Here is an 18,233-nt window from a genome sequence, read left to right on the forward strand (position 1 = left end):
AGGTTGTAGATAGCTCACAGCAAGCAAGCGGAGAAACCAGTTTTCCCGACAGCCAGGAACAGTTTCTCACCCTGGACCTGGAGCCAGTACCCCCCGAACCCACCCAAGGCTGCCTCCCAGACCCGCCAGGCGGAGAAGGGACCTCTGGTGAGTGTACCTTTTTAAATAGTATACATGGTTTAAAAGCAAACGTGTTTAATGATTAATTTGCCCTGGCATTCACAGCCAGTACAGCTACTGGAAAAGTCTGTTAACGTGTCTGGGGATGGAGCGGAAATCCTCCAGGGACATCTCCATAAAGCTCTCCTGGATGTACTCCCAAAGCCTTTGCAAAAGGTTTCTGGGGCAGGCAGCCTTATTCCGTCCACCATGGTAGGACACTTTACCACGCCAGGCCAGTAGCACGTAGTCGGGAATCATTGCAGAACAAAACACTGCAGCGTATGTTTGCTGGCGTTCAAACAACATCCGTTCTTTATCTCTCTGTGTTATCCTCAGGAGAGTGGTATCATTCATGGTCACCTGGTTGAAATAGGGTGCTTTTCTTAAGGGGACATTCAAAGGTGCCCGTTCCTGCTGGGCTGTTTGCCTGTGGCTGAACAGAAATGTTCCCCGCTGTTAGCCACGCGGAGGGGGGAGCCACGCGGTGGGGGGAGGCAAAATGCGACCTTGTAACAAAAAGCACTTGCTATGTATGTAATGTTAACAGCAAGGTTTACCGTGAAAGAGTGTACCCATTGTTCTATAAAATGTGTCTTTTTAAATACCACTGTCCCTTTTTTTCTCTCCACCAGCTGCATGTGTTTCAAGGATCACAGAATCTTCTCCTTCCCAGAGGCTAGTGAAGATTAGAAGGTGAAAAAAACACACTCGCGATGAAATGTTCTCTGAGCTCATGCTGTCCTCCCACACTGACAGAGCACAGATGAATGCGTGGAGGCAGACAATGTCAGAGTGCAGGAAAGCACAAAATGACCGGGAAGAGAGGTGGCGGGCTGAAGAGAGGGCTGAAGCTGATAGGTGGCGGCAGCGTGATGAGAGAAGACCGGATTCAATGCAGAGGCTGCTGGAGGATCAAACTAATATGCTCCAGCATATAGTTGAGCTGCAGAAAAGGCAGCTGGAGCACAGACCACCGCTACAGCCCCTGTGTAACCAACCACCCTCCTCCCCAAATTCCATAGCCTCCTCACCCAGATGCCCAAGAACGCGGTGGGGGGGCCTCCAGCCACTCCACCCCAGAGGATTGCCCAAGCAACAGAAGGCTGGCATTCAATAAGTTTTAAAGTTTTAAACTTTTATAAAGTGCTGTGTGGCCTTGTCCTTCCCTCCTCCACCACCCCACCCACTGCTTCCCTCCACCACCACCCTTCCTGGGCTACCTTGGCAGTTATCCCCCTATTTGTGTGATGAATTAATAAAGAATGCATGAATGTGAAGCAACAATGACTTTATTGCCTCTGCAAGTGATGATTGAAGTGGGGAGGGGAGGGTGGTTAGCTTACAGGGAAGTAGAGTGAACCAAGGGCAGGGGAGGGGGGTTTCCATCAAGGAGAAACAAACAGAGCTTTCACACCGTAGCCTGGCCAGTCATGAAACCGGTTTTCAAAGCTTCTCTGATGCGCACCGTGCCCTCCTGTGCTCTTCTGTCTCCCCCTTACTCTCACAGATATTGTGGAGCACACAGCAAGCAGTAATAACAATGGGAATATTGGTTTCGCTGAGGTCTAAGTGAGTCAGTAAACTGTGCCAGCGCGCTTTTAAACGTCCAAATGCACATTCTACCACCATTCTGCACTTGCTCAGCCTGCAGTTGAACAGCTCCTGACTACTGTCCAGGCTGCCTGTATGGCTTCATGAGCCAGGGCATTAAGGGGTAGGCTGGGTCCCCAAGGATAACTATAGGCATTTCAACATCCCCAACAGTTATTTTCTAGTCTGGGAAGAAAGTCCCTTCCTGCAGCTTTTGAAACAGACCAGAGTTCCTGAAGATGCGAGGGTCATATGTACCTTTCCCGGCCATCCCACGTTGATGTTGGTGAAACGTCCCTTGTGATCCACCAGTGCTTGCAGCACTATTGAAAAGTACCCTTTGCAGTTTATGTACTCGCCAGCTTGGTGCTCTGGTGCCAAGATAGGGAGATGGGTTCCGTCTATGGCCCCACCACAGTTAGGGAATCCCATTGCAGCAAAGCCAACCACTATGACCTGCACATTTCCCAGGGTCACTACCCTTGATATCAGCAGATCTTTGATTGAGTTGGCTACCTGCATCACAGCACCCCCACAGTAGATTTGCCCACTCCAAATTGATTCCCGACTGACCGGCAGCTGTCTGGCGTTGCAAGCTTCCACAGGGATATTGCCACTCATTCTCAACTGTGAGGGCTGCTCTCATCTTGGTATTCTTGCACCTCCGCGAAGGGGAAAGCAAGTCACGAAGTTCCATGAAAGTGCCCTTACGCATGTGAAAGTTTCGCAACCACTGGGTATCGTCCCAGATCTGCAACACTATGCGGTCCCACCAGTCTGTGCTTGTTTCCCGGGCCCAGAATCGGCGTTCCATGGCATGAACCTGCCCCATTAGCACCATGATTCCGACATTGCCAGGGCCCATGCTTTGAGAGAAGTCTGTGTCCATGTCCTCATCACTCTCGTCACCGCGCTGACGTCGCCTACTCGCCCGGTTTCACTTTGCCAGGTTCTGGTGCTGCATATACTGCTGGATAATGCGGATGGTGTTTAATGTGCTCCTAACTGCCAAAGTGATCTGAGCAGGCTCCATGCTTGCCGGGGTACGGCGTCTGCATAGAAAAAAGGTGCGGAACGATTGTCTGCCATTGGTCTGATGGAGGGAGGGGCGACTGACGACATGGCTTACAGGGTTGGCTTACAGGGAATTAAAATCAACAAAAGGGGGTGGCTTTACATCAAGGAGGAAAAAAAAAACTGTCACACAGAATGGTCCCCTCAAGATTGAACTCAAAACCCTGGGTTTAGCAGGCCAATGCTCAACCCAATGCTCAACCCACTGAGCTACCCCTCCCCCTGGTATTTCAGGCAGGACTGAATCTCCATTAAACTTTTCAAGGTGCCCCTGACAGACCTCACCAAAACGATTGTTGGCCGTTGATATCACAGAGGGAGGGAGGAGCACATGAATACAAAACAAATCTGGTCTATTTCTTGTTTTGATCTACTCCATCTATCTTTTACATCTTTGGTTGGAAGCAGATGGTGCAATAGGACTACTAGCCATACTCATCTCCTGGCTGCTCACCAGAAGATGGTACAATAGGACTGCTGGAAGGACTAAAGAGAATGACCTGGTCGAGTCACTCCTATTTCAGTCCCTGCGCCCATGTCTGCCCAGGCCCTCCTGACCGACCTTACCGAGGCGGCCAGGAGCACCTCGGACATGATGACGATAGTTATCAGGCCTATTGCACCGTCTGCTGCCACAAGGCAATGAGCTGCTGCTGTGTAGCAATGCGGTACTGCGTCTGCCAGCACCCAGGAGACGTACGGTGACAGTGAGCTGAGCGGGCTCCATGCTTGCTGTGGTATGGTGTCTGCACAGGTAACTCAGGAAAAAAGGCGTGAAACGATTGTCTGCCGTTGCTTTCACGGAGGGAGGGCCTGACGACATGCACCCAGAACCACCCGCGACAATGTTTTTGCCCAATCAGGCATTAGGATCTCAACCCAAAATTCCAATGGGCGGCGGAGACTGTGGGAACTGTGGGATAGCTACCCACAGTGCAACGCTCCGGAAGTCGACGCTAGCCTCAGTACTGTGGAAGCACTCCGCCAAGTTACTGCACTTAATGCACTTAGAGCATTTTGTGTGGGGACATACACAATCGACTATATAAAAACGATTTCTAAAAAACCGACTTCTATAAATTCTACCTAATTTCGTAGTGTAGACATACCCATAGTAAGAGTTTCTGACCTAATGCAACTTATAGTTTGGACTTGAGCGAAGGGGAATAAAAGCGGCTTTATTAACCATGTTATTTTTTTTCAAAATCTGGTAAAGTGATTAGCTTGACTGTGCCTAATTTAGAGTACATTCTTAATATTTAGTTAGTTCAAAAAATGTTGAATTCAAAGTGGATATTATTACGGCTGTCGATTAATCACAGTTAACTCACGCAATTAACTCAAAAAAATTAATCACGATTAATTGTGGTTTTAATCACTGTTAAACAATAGAATACCAATTGAAATTTATTAAATATTTTGGATGTTTTTCTACATTTTCATATATATTGTATTCTGTGTTGTAACTGAAATCAAAGTGTATATTATTTTTGATTACAAATATTTGCACTGTAAAAATGATAAACAAAAGAAACAGTATTTTTCAATTCACCTCATACAAGTACGGTACTGCAATCTCTTTGTCATGGAAGTGCAACTTACAAATGTAGATTTTTTTTTTTGTTACATAACTGCACTCAAAACCAAAACAATGTAAAACTTCAGAGCCTACAAGTCCACTCAGTCCTACTTCTTGTTCAGCCAATCACTAAGTCAAACAAGTTTGTTTACATTTACAGGAGATAATTCTGCCCTCTTCTTATTTACAATGTCACCAGAAAGTGAGAACAGGCATTTGAATTGCACTTTTGTAAACGGCACTGCAAGGTATTTACATGCCAGATATGCTAAACAATCATATGCCCCTTCGGCCACCATTCCAGAGGACATGCTTCCATGCTGATTACGCTTGTTAAAAAAATAATGAGTTAATTAAATTTCTGACTGAACTCCTTGGGGGAGAATTGTATGTCCCCTGCTCTGTTTTACCCGCATTCTGCCATATATTTCATGTTATAGCAGTCTAGGATGATTCCCAGCACATGTTATTCATTTTAAGAACACTTTCACTGCAGATTTGACAAAACACAAAGAAGGTACCAATGTGAGATTTCTAAAAGATAGCTATAGCACTCACCCCAAGGTTTAAGAATCTGAAGTGCCATCCAAAATTGGAGAGGGAGGAGGTGTGAAGCATGCTTTTAGAAGTCTTAAAAGACTCTGATGCATAAACTACAGAACCAACAAAAAAGAAAATCAACCTTCTACTTGTGGCATCTGACTCAGATAAAGAAAATGAACAAACGTTGGACTGCACTGCTTTGGATTGTTATTGAGCAGAACCAGTCATCAGCATGGACGCATGTCTCCTGGAATGGTAGTTGAAGCATGAAGGGACATATGAATCTTTAGCACATCAGCCACATAAATATCTTGCGACGCTGGCTACAACAGTGCCATGAGAATGCCTGTTCTTACTTTCAGGCGACATTGTAAACAAGAAGTGGGCAGCATTATCTCCTGCAAATGTAAACAAACTTGTTTGTCTGAGTGATTGGCTGAACAAAAAGTAGGACTGAGTGGACTTGCAGGCTCTAAAACTTTACATTGTTTTATTTTTGAATGCATTTTGGGGTTTTTTTTGTTGCTGTTGTTTGTTTGTTTACACAATTCTACATTTGTAAGTTCAACTTTCATGATAAAAAGAGACTGCACTACAGTACTTGTATTAGATGAATTGAAAAATATTTCTTTTGTTTTTTTACAGTGCGAATATTTGTAATCAAAAATAAATAAAGTGAGCACTGTAGACTTTGTATTCTGTGTTGTAATTGAAATCAGTATATTTGAAAATGCAGAAAACATCCAAAAATATTAACTTAAGTGTATTCTATTATTGTTTAATCACATGATTAATTTTGTTAAACCGCACGACAACCCTACAATTTATACTCATTTCAGGTGGCTTAGATGGGGGAAGAGAGGAGAGGGAGAGAGAGAGAGAAAGAATATGAATATATTACAGTAGCACTTAGGGACCTATGAACCAACAAACAAAAAAAGACAGTCTCTGCCCCAAAGAGCTTACAATCTAAGTATAAGACAAGAGACGGATATAGACAGAATACAAAGAAACAACGAGCCAATACTGGTCAGCATGATAGGCTCAACACAGTGACTAACTGTTGTCAAGTTTTTTGTTGGCATCCTGGCAAAGGAGAATTTTGAGGAGGTTTTTGAAGGAGGATAAGTTGTTAGTTTTGTGGATGTTGACTGGGAGCTCCTCCCAAGCATGAGAGAAAGCACGAAGTGGGAGATAGAGGTTGGTGCCACAGTCTGATCTGAAGTGAGAGAGAGTTAACATCTCAATAGCCAATAAGAGATGATAGGTATGATGGGGATAGACCATGAAGGGCCTTGAAAATTAAGACAAGCAGCTTATGCTTGATGCAACAGAGAAGGGCGGGGAGCCAGTGGAGGGATGCAAACAGAGGGGCAACATGGTCAAAGCAACAGACTTGGAAAATGATCTCAGTAGCATCATTTTGACTGAGTAAGACAAGACTGCATTTGTCAAGACCAAAGAGAAAGATATTGATGATAAGAGCCTGGACAAGAATTTTAGCTGTGTGGATGGATTAGAAAGCATATATCTTAGAGACGCTAAGCCTGTACATGAGCATGTAGAGAGCGAGATCTGAGTCAAACAGGACACCCAGGTTATAGACCTGAGTGACATGCAGGATGCTGGCACTGTCCACAGTGATCAAGAAAGGAAGTTGAGGGGCGGGAGGGAGAGTTTAGGAGCTCAGCTTAAGCCATATGGAGCTTGAGCTGATGGCCAGACATCCATGAGGAGGAGATGTCAGAGAGAGAGCAGATATTTCAGTTTGGACAGAAAGAGACAAGTGAGTTTTCAGTACAGAGAGGGTAACTGAATTTGTGTTTGCAGACGAGATTACCCAAAGATAAGATGTAGAGCGAGACAAGAAGGGGCACAAAGGACAGAGCTCTGTCAAACCTCCACAGGAAAAAAACCCTATCACCATAGCAATCAAATGTGTGATTTCATAAATGCACCCAGGACTTAAAAACACAACAATGAAGTTACCTGCTCTGCTGTCTGGAAATATTGCTTCACAAGGTCTTCCACTCTCAGGGTTGTTCCCTCCGAAGCAGGTCTTCGAGTGAGCTTTTCAAAATTAATCTCATCTTCTAGAAAAGAGATATATATTAAAATAAGAACCTATTTTTGTCTTCATACATCAATTTAGGTGTTAAAAGCTACTAACATCACCCTGATTCATTATAATACAAAAGGTAATAAAAATTGAAATGTTGAAAATAGAAAAGGAGTACTTGTGGCACCTTAGAGACTAACCAATTTATTTGAGCATAAGCTTTCATGAGCTACAGCTCACTTCATCGGATGCATAAAGTGGAAAATACAGTGAGGATGTTTTTATACACACAGACCATGAAAAAAAATGGGTGTTTATCACTACAAAAGGTTTTCTCTCCCCCCACCCCACTGTCCTGCTGGTAATAGCTTATCTAAAGTGATCACTCTCCTTACAGCGTGTATGATAATCAAGGTGGGCCATTTCCAGCACAAATACAGCAGTCTCTCGTTGGAGTCTGTTTCTGAAGTTTTTCTGTTGTAATGTGCCAACAATGCCCCTTTGCCATGTACATTGGTCAAACTGGACAGTCTCTACGTTAAAGAATAAATGGACACAAATCAGATGTCAAGAATTATAACATTCAAAAACCAGTCGGAGAACACTTCAATCTCTCTGGTCACTCGATTACAGACATGAAAGTTGCGATATTACAACAGAAAAACTTCAGAAACAGACTCCAAGGAGAGACTGCTGAATTGGAATTAATTTGCAAATTGGATACAATTAACTTAGGCTTGAATAGAGACTGGGAGTGGTTGAGTCATTATAAAAAGTAACCTATTTCCCCTTGTTTATTCCTTCCCCCCCCCACCGTTCCTCAGACGTTCTTGTTAAACCCTGGATTTGTGCTGGAAATGACCCACCTAGATTATCATACACGCTGTAAGGAGAGTGATCACTTTAGATAAGCTATTACCAGCAGGACAGTGGGGTGGGGGGAGAGAAAATCTTTTGTAGTGATAAACACCCATTTTTTTTCATGGTCTGTGTGTATAAAAACATCCTCACTGTATTTTCCACTTTATGCATCTGATGAAGTGAGCTGTAGCTCACGAAAGCTTATGCTCAAATGAATTGGTTAGTCTCTAAGGTGCCACAAGTACTCCTTTTCTTTTTGCGAATACAGACTAACATGGCTGTTACTCTGAAACCTGTCATTGTTGAAAATAAGACTCCTGCAACAGCACTGGCCACCAGTCTAGGAGTTCTTCTATAACTTAAATTTTCCACAATAAATACCCTGACTGCTCATTCTACTCCAATAATAAATATACAAATATGCCGAAATAGAATTCCATCTGTAGCAGGCATAATAATAAAATCCCTCCAACCCCCCTAAATGCCTGGAAGAAGAGAGGGACTGAGCAACAAAAACTGGGCTTTGGCAGATCAAAAGGAGAGCAAATTCCAAAATCAAAGGCCCCTCATGGAGAACATCATGTCAGCAGCTCCCTCTCTTATACTCAAGGAGCTAAAGCTCAAATGTCTTTGCCGATTTCAAATGCAGCAGGAGGACATTTGAAGAGGGATTTGATAGCTGCTTTCCACTACCTGAAAGGGGGTTCCAAAGAGGATGGATCTATACTGTTCTCAAGTGGTAGCAGATGACAGAACAAAGAGTAATGGTCTCAAGTTGCAGTGTGGGAGGTTTAGGTAGGATATTAGGAAAAACTTTTTCGCTAGGAGGGTGGTGGTGTTCCAGCGTTGGAACAGATCGCTGTTTCTTCGGTTGAGCACCAGATGAAGTAGTTGGCTTGCATTTAGGGGCCATGTTGTACGAAAAATATGTATCTTTAAACATTAGAATCACACTCAGCGCGGCGAGATGCTCACCCTACGAAAGGCACGTGGGAACTGAGACTGACTGAGGGAACAGCAGATTCATGTCTCCCATCTTACACTCATTGAGTGGAATGGTGGGCAGAACTGCCCACACTATTTACAGGTATCTTGTTATTTTTCTTTTTTTTTGGCCGAGCGTGTATAGTTGAATTCACTTAAATTAAATGTGCGTATGATGCGACTCACCTGTAGAAGGAAAAAGTTATCTTGGCCACAATCACACCCTGAGCATCCAAAAGTCCAGGACCTAGTAATATATTTAAATATGCACCTATACTGCAAATGGTGGTTACAATCCTTCAGCGAAAGGTGCCAAATTATTCTTTGCAAACTCTTTGGACTACTTCCCACAAGTCATGTATATTATCTCTGTCTTACCCAGATCAAGTGGTAGCCAGCTAGCATTCATCCAAGCCCCAAGTCAAGACTTGGTTTCTTGAGCAGAGGGTACACAACAACTCCTCCATAGAAAAATACAGTACTGGCAAATTCCACCAACAGTACAGCCAGTATCTCTCTGCTGGCCTTCAACAGCTAGCAAGTTCATCCACAAAGTAATATGAACATCCTACACAAGACATCACCTGTAAACCATGGTGACCTGTGTTGCCTTCCTTCTCAAAGAGTGCATTCAGGGCCACCTCACCATTAGTGGAACATTATGAAGTCCCACCAAAGCACTGATAAAGCAATCAGTTGGCTAATCAATATTCTCTATCAAAGCTGTCCTGAAAGTTCACTGGTTCCATCAGACTTGAGGAAGACCTTCAAAAACAGGTCCCTGAAGGATAGGTTTATACTAACTTCAAACCAAAAGGACAATGGTCACTCAGCAAATCCGTAATATCCATCTGTCCAACTTCCAATTCCAAGCCAAACACAAGATCCAGAGCGTGCGCTCAGTTTTACTAGTGGTGCCAACCAAGATCTTATTACTGCAGTAATGCCCAAAAGTTACCCCCCTGTCGAGAACCTCATTGTGCTAGGCTCTGTGCAAAAATATAGTCAACTATATCCACGTCCCACAGAAGTTATAATCTAAAAATCTGAGCTGATCTAGAAGAATCAACATCTACAGACACCATGGACTAAATCAGTAGTCTCCAAACTTTTTGGCTCACGCATCCCCATGGTGAAGACCAGAAGACCTGCCGCAGGCACGCCGTCGGAGGGGAACACCAGCCGCAGACATGCAGAGCTGCTGCCAAAGGAAAAAAAACAGCGGCGTGCCGTCCAGCGGCGCTCCTGCTGCCGCACACCCCCTGCAATCATCTTGTGCACCCCAGTTTGGAGACCACTGGACTAAATCAACCTCACTTACTTCAGCACCACTATAGCTGAGTAATCGGATAAGCCCAAACAGGTCTTTTCCATTGGAAACCACTACAACAACACTAGTCCAATCCTATCCCCCTTCTGGCACTCATACACAATGTTAATACGCTCATCAGATCTAGCCTTGTAATGGGAAATCTACATTTGAGGTGAGATGTAAAAACTCCAGCTGTATCCCTTCACCTCCTGCTGAACCATTTATCCACCTGGAAACAACAGTGAACCTGTAGTGTCTTCCAATCAGATCTGTTATACATGCAAAGTCAAGTGCCTCATTCTGTACTGAGTCATGAATTGTATTAATTCTACTAGTCACCAACCTTGTGTAAAAAGGCATTAAGCAAAGAAGCCACTGAGACACAAACACAGAACCCCACAATGCCATTTTTACATTCACTTTTCAAAGTAGAGCTGCTTATTAAGCAGACAAGTGAAAAGTTCTTCAACCCAAAGTGATCAAGCTTACAGTAGCTATTTTGTACTTTCAAAAGACTAATAAGGTAAAGATTTTTAAATAAATTATGTGCTCAATTAAATCAAACAATCCTGCCCAGAAGAACAGTAACCTAATTCAAAATTAGTTAAGAGCTTTTTAAGTGTGTTTACTAATCATGAAGCATTATGTTTTCAACTTAATTCAAGTGCCGCTGTATACACACCTGTCAATGGAATTAAATTACTTATAAAGCACTAATGTACTACATTAGCAGTCCATTAGATCAGCACAGCATGTTCTTACGCAAACCACATCTTCATTAGTGACCATTAGAGATTCATTATTAGGACTAAATTGTCAACAACTATTAACCAGTTATTAAAAATTCTAGGCATAGTAGGATTTTCACTGTGACAAGTGGTTGTTATTTTAATGGAAGGAACACTCTGATATCCCTATGTGTCTTTTTTGTAACTTAAGGTTTTGCCTAGAGGGATTCTCTATGTTTTGAATCTAATTACCCTGTAAGGTATCTACCATCCTGATTTTACAGAGGTGATTCCTTTACTTCTATTAAAAGTCTTCTTGTAAGAAAACTGAATGCTTTTTCATTGTTCTAAGATCCAAGGGTTTGGGTCTGTGGTCACCTATGCAAATTGGTGAGGATTTTTACCAAACCTTCCCCAGGAAGTGGGGTGCAAGGGTTGGGAGGATTTTGGGGGAAAGACGTGTCCAAACTACGTTTCCCAGTAAACCCAGTTAAAGTTTGGTGGTGGCAGTGGAAATTCCAAGGGCAAAGAGTAAAATTAATTTGTACCTTGGGGAAGTTTTAACCTAAGCTGGTAAAAGTAAGCTTAGGAGGTTTTCATGCAGGTCCCCACATCTGTACCCTAGAGTTCAGAGTGGGGAAGGAACCAGAACAAGAGGCTGCTCGGCAGCTCTCCAACACCACTTTCTACAAGCCATTACCCTCTGATCCCACTGAGAGTTACCAAAAGAAACTACAGCATTTGCTCAAGAAACTCCCTGAAAAAGCACAAGATCAAATCCGCACAGACACACCCCTGGAACCCCGACCTGGGATATTCTATCTACTACCCAAGATCCATAAACCTGGAAATCCTGGGTGCCCCATCATCTCAGGCATTGGCACCCTGACAGCAGGATTGTCTGGCTATGTAGACTCCCTCCTCAGGCCCTACGCTACCAGCACTCCCAGCTACCTTCGAGACACCACTGACTTCCTGAGGAAACTACAATCCATCGGTGATCTTCCTGATAACACCATCCTGGCCACTATGGATGTAGAAGCCCTCTACACCAACATTCCACAGAAAGATGGACTACAAGCCGTCAAGAACACTATCCCCGATAATGTCACGGCTAACCTGGCGGCTGAACTTTGTGACTTTGTCCTTACCCATAACTATTTTACATTTGGGGACAATGTATACCTTCAAATCAGCGGCACTGCTATGGGTACCCGCATGGCCCCACAGTATGCCAACATTTTTATGGCTGACTTAGAACAACGCTTCCTCAGCTCTCGTCCCCTAATGCCCCTACTCTACTTGCGCTATATTGATGACATCTTCATCATCTGGACCCATGGAAAAGAAGCCCTTGAGGAATTCCACCATGATTTCAACAATTTCCATCCCACCATCAACCTCAGCCTGGTCCAGTCCACACAAGAGATCCACTTCCTGGACACTACAGTGCTAATAAACGATGGTCACATAAACACCACCCTATACCGGAAACCTACTGACAGCTATTCCTACCTACATGCCTCCAGCTTTCACCCTGACCACACCACACGATCCATTGTCTACAGCCAAGCTCTGCGATACAACCGCATTTGCTCCAACCCCTCAGACAGAGACAAACACCTACAAGATCTCTATCAAGCATTCTTACAACTACAATACCCACCTGCGGAAGTGAAGAAACAGATTGATAGAGCCAGAAGAGTTCCCAGAAGTCACCTACTACAGGACAGGCCTAACAAAGAAAATAACAGAACACCACTAGCTGTCACCTTCAGCCCCCAACTAAAACCTCTCCAACGCATTATTAAGGATCTACAACCTATCCTGAAGGATGACCCAACACTCTCACAAATCTTGGGAGACAGGCCAGTCCTTGCCTACAGACTGCCTCCCAACCCGAAGCGAATACTCACCAGCAACCACATACCACACAACAGAACCACTAACCCAGGAACCTATCCTTGCAACAAAGCCCGTTGCCAACTGTGCCCACATATCTATTCAGGGGACACCATCACAGGGCCTAATCACATCAGCCACACTATCAGAGGCTCGTTCACCTGCACATCTACCAATGTGATATATGCCATCATGTGCCAGCAATGCCCCTCTGCCATGTACATTGGTCAAACTGGACAGTCTCTACGTAAAAGAATAAATGGACACAGATCAGATGTCAAGAATTATAACATCCATAAACCAGTCGGAGAACACTTCAATCTCTCTGGTCACGCGATTACAGACATGAAAGTTGCGATATTACAACAGAAAAACTTCAGATCCAGACTCCAGCAAGAGACTGCTGAATTGGAATTAATTTGCAAATTGGATACAATTAACTTAGGCTTGAATAGAGACTGAGAGTGGTTGAGTCATAAAAAGTAACCTATTTCCCCTTGTTTATTCCTCCCCCCCCCCCACCGTTCCTCAGACATTCTTGTTAAACCCTGGATATGTGCTGGAAATGGCCCACCTTGATTATCATACACATTGTAAGGAGAGTGATCACACACCCATTTTTTCACGATTTGTGTGTATAAAAACAAACATCTTCTCTATTTTCCACAGTATGCATCCGATGAAGTGAGCTGTAGCTCACGAAAGCTTATGCTCAAATAAATTGGTAGGTCTCTAAGGTGCCACAAGTACTCCTTTTCCTTTTGCGAATACAGACTAACACGGCTGTTACTCTGAAACCTGTCACTCTGATAGAAGACACCTGGAATAGGATATTCTGGTAATGGATCAAGGCAAATAGATCACACTATTCCACATCAAGCACTCTCATTCTTACTAAAACCAAAAAGAAAAACCATGGCACCATTTCAGACTGGGATTTTAGGCAAAGATTTAGCTATTGGGTTTTCAGAGATGTCAAATATACCTCAGCAAATTTTTCCTACAACTTTTAGATGAACATGTACTAAGTAAATGGATGTAGCCAGGAAGGGAAGAGAGAAAAAGCTCTGATAGCCTCCATGTGTGCACTGACTTATAAAGGGTTAGGGAAGTTTGTATGTGGATAATAAAGCTATTTCCTACCCCCAGTGGTGCTCAGATGTTCTGAAGTCAGGACAAATCCCTTGTCAAATGGGTAAATGTGTTGACATGTCTCAAGGAAAGAAATCACTGAAAAACCCAACTCTCCAAAGTTTTCACAGCCCCTATGGATGCTTTTAAAATCATATAAGAACTGCTACTCTACCTCTTAATTTGTTCACTTTTTGAGAACCCAGCTGTGATGCAATTTCATGCACAGCATTAAACACATAGTTCAGAAAGGTCCTCTGAGGCCTTTAAGTCACTTTCTGTAAACTGTTGAGAGAGGGTGCTCCTCTGAACACCAACAAACAAAGAACACATACTCCTGCAAAAATTGTATGGATTTGGAAGGGTCCTTGCAGATTTCTATTGTTAGAGTCTTGGTCCTTGACTAAGGTTCTAGGTGCTATGGTAAAGAAAATAGTAATACTGTCTCTGTTAATTACATATTTTACACAGATAGTGAACCCCTATATTAGTTTTAAAAGTTAAATAAAATTCCCATGTTACTTTTAACTGACAAATTCTGTTTTTACCATTTTTCTCTTTTTGTTCACGATGTCTGAAAAAGTGTATAATGTCCTTTGGATTAGCTGTCCTTTCCATGAACTTCTGACTGAAACGATGAATACTGAATGGTTCAAAACCTCCACTGTAATCAACCTAAAATGGGAACGTCAATAGATGAAATTTGGGATAGAGACAAGGAAACCAAGCACTTCAAATAGTCTAAGATGCATCAGTTTCTTTCTCGCTCTTTTATTTTTATTTTTTTAAATAAAAGTCTGAACAATGAGCCAGTCAGGTGCTAATGTTAACACCATACGCTTAATTACCAATCCAGTCTCTCACGCCTATGTCTGGAAGTGTGGCAAAGGTAGCATGTATGCCTCTGTAAAGAACATCATCACATTCCTTAATAACTGATAATGCTTTCTATTCCACCAACCAATAAAGGAAAAGCTGTGACATGCACTGATGGGAATCCCGTACAATTGCCTGCTGGAAAGTATTGATCATGCCAAAAAGGCTCAGGGTACATGTACGGTGAGGATGGGATATAAAACAAACAAAATTTAAATTGTGTATGAGCAGATAAATTATTAAATATAAAACTTGTAAAGAAATGTAGCATAAAGCAATCAAATCAACAAGAGTTTTAGAATAAAGCAACTAAGTCTTACTCGTAATCTTACGAGAGGTTTTTCTGGCTGGCGTGAATTTCCCAGACGCTCTCTTTCTGCGTTATCCAGCAGTGTTTCAACCTGAGTAGCACAAGCAGTAAGGGGGTAAATATAAAAGTTACTCTTCAGCAACTGTTACTTTCTCTGGTTGTAGCTACTTGGACCTTTCCAGCCATTGTCTAAAACTAAATGTGTTAGGGAGAAAAAAAAGTGTCGAATTAATAAAGAGCTTATGCACATATGCATAACAGATGGCCGAATTTGGCCAAAAATGTGTGAAACACAAACACTCAATCTCAACACAAAAAGACTGCGGTATTAGAATTAAGTTTCCTGCTAGTAGCTAACAAGTCTCCTCAGGTTTTCATTAGGTAGTTCAGTGTCATATCAAATATTATAAAGTTCTATACTATGTGAATACTGCAGTATTAGATACAATTGTGATCCTTCACTCGACTGGCGATTCTAAGGAAGGGAGGGGGTGGCCAGTATTGAGAGACAGAGTAATGAAGAGACTTTCCCCAGGCATCAGCATGTCAGTGGCATACATGGGGAGAAAATGAAGGTGCTCCAACTTCCAGTCCTATGCTAACCACAAGATCACGTTCCCTTCCTACAGTTCAAGTATAAGGCAGTTACCTTTTCCATACAGAATACTTGTACCGCTTGTGTTACTTTTGGATTGTCTGGATTAAAAATGTCTGGATGATCAGCAAGAACAATGTCCTCTATGTAGAAACTTCGTACTGTTTCAAGAGGAATCTTCTCCATATTCATTTTTTTGCCTTTAATGTGAAGTAAACCAATGTGCCTGGAATTAGATAAATAATTTTTCAAATGAGGACAGACAAGTCACAGAATTCAGATCAAAACTTTGGTTAATGTCTCCTTCATTCTTACATTAACCTCACTGAAAATCCTTAAAGCAGTAACAATGTGCTCAGAGCAGTACTTCAGGTCCTGCCTTCAGGACATTACACCTGTAAAGGCCAGATTGTACCTAGTCATTACATGAGAGTGTGTGTACGTGTGGAAGTAGACAGGATGCAAGGAGCCCCTTCATTTTTCCAGGCTAACTCCACCTAAGTGAATAGAGTTGAACCTACATACAAAGCTGAATTTAGCTTAAAGAAGCCAAGGCTACATTATCATAAAATACTGATTTTAACCTTTTGGCTGATTATACTATGTAATAAATTGTCAGCAGAACTACACTATATCCCAATACATTCCCTCATATTTAAATACATTTATCTTCTGGGTAGGAGATGTACTGCTCAACACAGCATGCAAGAAAAATGTTAGAACAAAGCTCAAGAGAAAACACACTTTTTTATAGCTTCCCCTGGTGACAGAGAAGTAACCACTGAACTTCCGGGCTGAGACACATAGAAAAGTTGCTGTTCATTTCGGGTTGGAGCTATTTTACATTCATGTTCGTGACCCCAAATAACAAGGTCAATAAAGTCATCTAAAAACTGCTCTGGAATGTAATTGGTGGCTCCATGCTTACTCCTGTTTCAAAGAAAAGGAAGAGAATTAGAATAAAGTACAGCTTTGGCTGTTTTGTGGGAGCGGGGGTAGGGGGAGAGAACAGTGGTAAAGCACTAAATTTAAATAATAACCAGTATTACAATTAAATTTCGTTTGCACTTTTACAACATTTGACAATGCCTATATTTCACATGCACATGGACAATAAATACTCCTCCTTTACAATGTCCATGAACAGATAAGAGTTATTATCCAAATGCTGAGTTAAGAGAAATACTATTTCTCTTGGTTTTTAATAGAGGTTATTTCTCCTAACAAGTAAGAAGGTACTCAAATATCATTTCTGTTCTAACATTAAGCTTATTTAATTCTGTTTTCTCCCTCCCCCAAGCTGTGGCTTTGATGTGGGCTCTTTCTCCCCTGCCCCATCCCTCCATTCCTTTCTCTTTTCACTTGGCTTGCATGCTCTTCACTTTTCCTCCACACGAACCTCTTTCCCATCTCTCAAACCTTTTTGTTACAGCCGCTGTTTAAAGAAAAAAATTCCTCCACTTCTCTCTTTTTAGGGTTAGTCCTAAATCCTTAATTCTCATTTCCCACTCCCCTTTACCTTTTTTCCTCTAAAATGGGGACCCAAAATTGACCCCTTCTATCCAGTTATTGCTGCTCCTTCAGCCAGCTGGATGGGGTCAATAATAAGCACTATCTGATGGTGTTCTCTCTACAACGTTCCCAGACTTTTGCCTCCCCATCTTTTTCCTGGAAGTATCTGTGACACCTTCACATACTCTTTCCTGAACAGACACAGAGCAAAACTGATGAGAATGTTGTGATTTTCACTCTTTGCCTGCTAACACTTCTGGGAAATAACAGCTGCGGAACAGTACAGGCATGTACAATACTCTTGCCAAGGTAGATTTTTAAAATGTTGGAAAATGGAAGGGAAAACATGGGACTTGCAAACCCAACTCACTTACAGTTCTTGTGCCTTTCTCTACTATAATCAATCAGTGGCTGAGTTGTTATTCCAGTTATAACATGCAAATTTATAGACTCATATTTCTCCTCACACACAATGAAGTAATACAGAGTAGACAATTTACAGTTGTTTTGTGACAAACTGCACCCTCTCCAGAAACCTAATTGCTGAGGCAGTGCTGTTTTCAACCTCCTTATTCTGTAATCAGATCAGCTGGACAGGGTTGTTACAGCAAGAACTGACATATTCCACTTTCTTGATGCACCTAATATCCAACAGTCTTAAGGCTAGTCTACACTGGCAGTATTTTAACGTGGCTCGTGTAATCGCGGCAGAGTGCTAGAAGAGAGCTCTCCCAGCGTTCTTAAAAAGCCACCTCCACGAGGGGCGTAGCTCCCAGCGCTGGTGCATTGTCTACACTGGCATTTTACAGCGCTGAAACTTGCTGCGCTCGGGGTGGAGGGGAGCTCAAACTCCTGAGCGAGAAAGTTGCAGTGCTGTAAATTGCCAGTGTTGACAAGCCCCAAGGTAGCAGGTGTCAGGTCATGAACCTAATTTTCCTACATAGCATTTTGAATATTTTTGTTGCACAAAACTGTACATCTACTTTGAAAAAAAAAAAATCACAATCCAGTCAAT

General features: G+C 42.6%; 1 protein-coding gene across 6 annotated transcripts in view; it reads right to left on the bottom strand.

Annotated features, from left to right (window-relative positions):
• Positions 1 to 18,233, bottom strand: part of MRE11 (MRE11 homolog, double strand break repair nuclease) — a 55,847-nt gene that overhangs the window by 25,964 nt on the left and 11,650 nt on the right. For 5 of the 6 annotated variants that reach the window (XM_074956732.1, XM_074956747.1, XM_074956752.1 and 2 more), the window contains exons 8-12: positions 16,451 to 16,636; positions 15,761 to 15,932; positions 15,122 to 15,202; positions 14,474 to 14,600; positions 6,938 to 7,041 (exon numbers count right to left, since the gene is read on the bottom strand). In XM_074956732.1, the coding sequence (XP_074812833.1) occupies positions 6,938 to 7,041; positions 14,474 to 14,600; positions 15,122 to 15,202; positions 15,761 to 15,932; positions 16,451 to 16,636 (670 nt within the window). The remainder of the gene's footprint in view (positions 1 to 6,937; positions 7,042 to 14,473; positions 14,601 to 15,121; positions 15,203 to 15,760; positions 15,933 to 16,450; positions 16,637 to 18,233) is intronic. The other variant, XM_074956758.1, reaches the window with a different exon arrangement.

Source organism: Natator depressus, chromosome 1 (genome assembly GCF_965152275.1).
Source record: "Natator depressus isolate rNatDep1 chromosome 1, rNatDep2.hap1, whole genome shotgun sequence".
In the NCBI taxonomy this organism is placed as follows: domain Eukaryota; kingdom Metazoa; phylum Chordata; order Testudines; family Cheloniidae; genus Natator; species Natator depressus.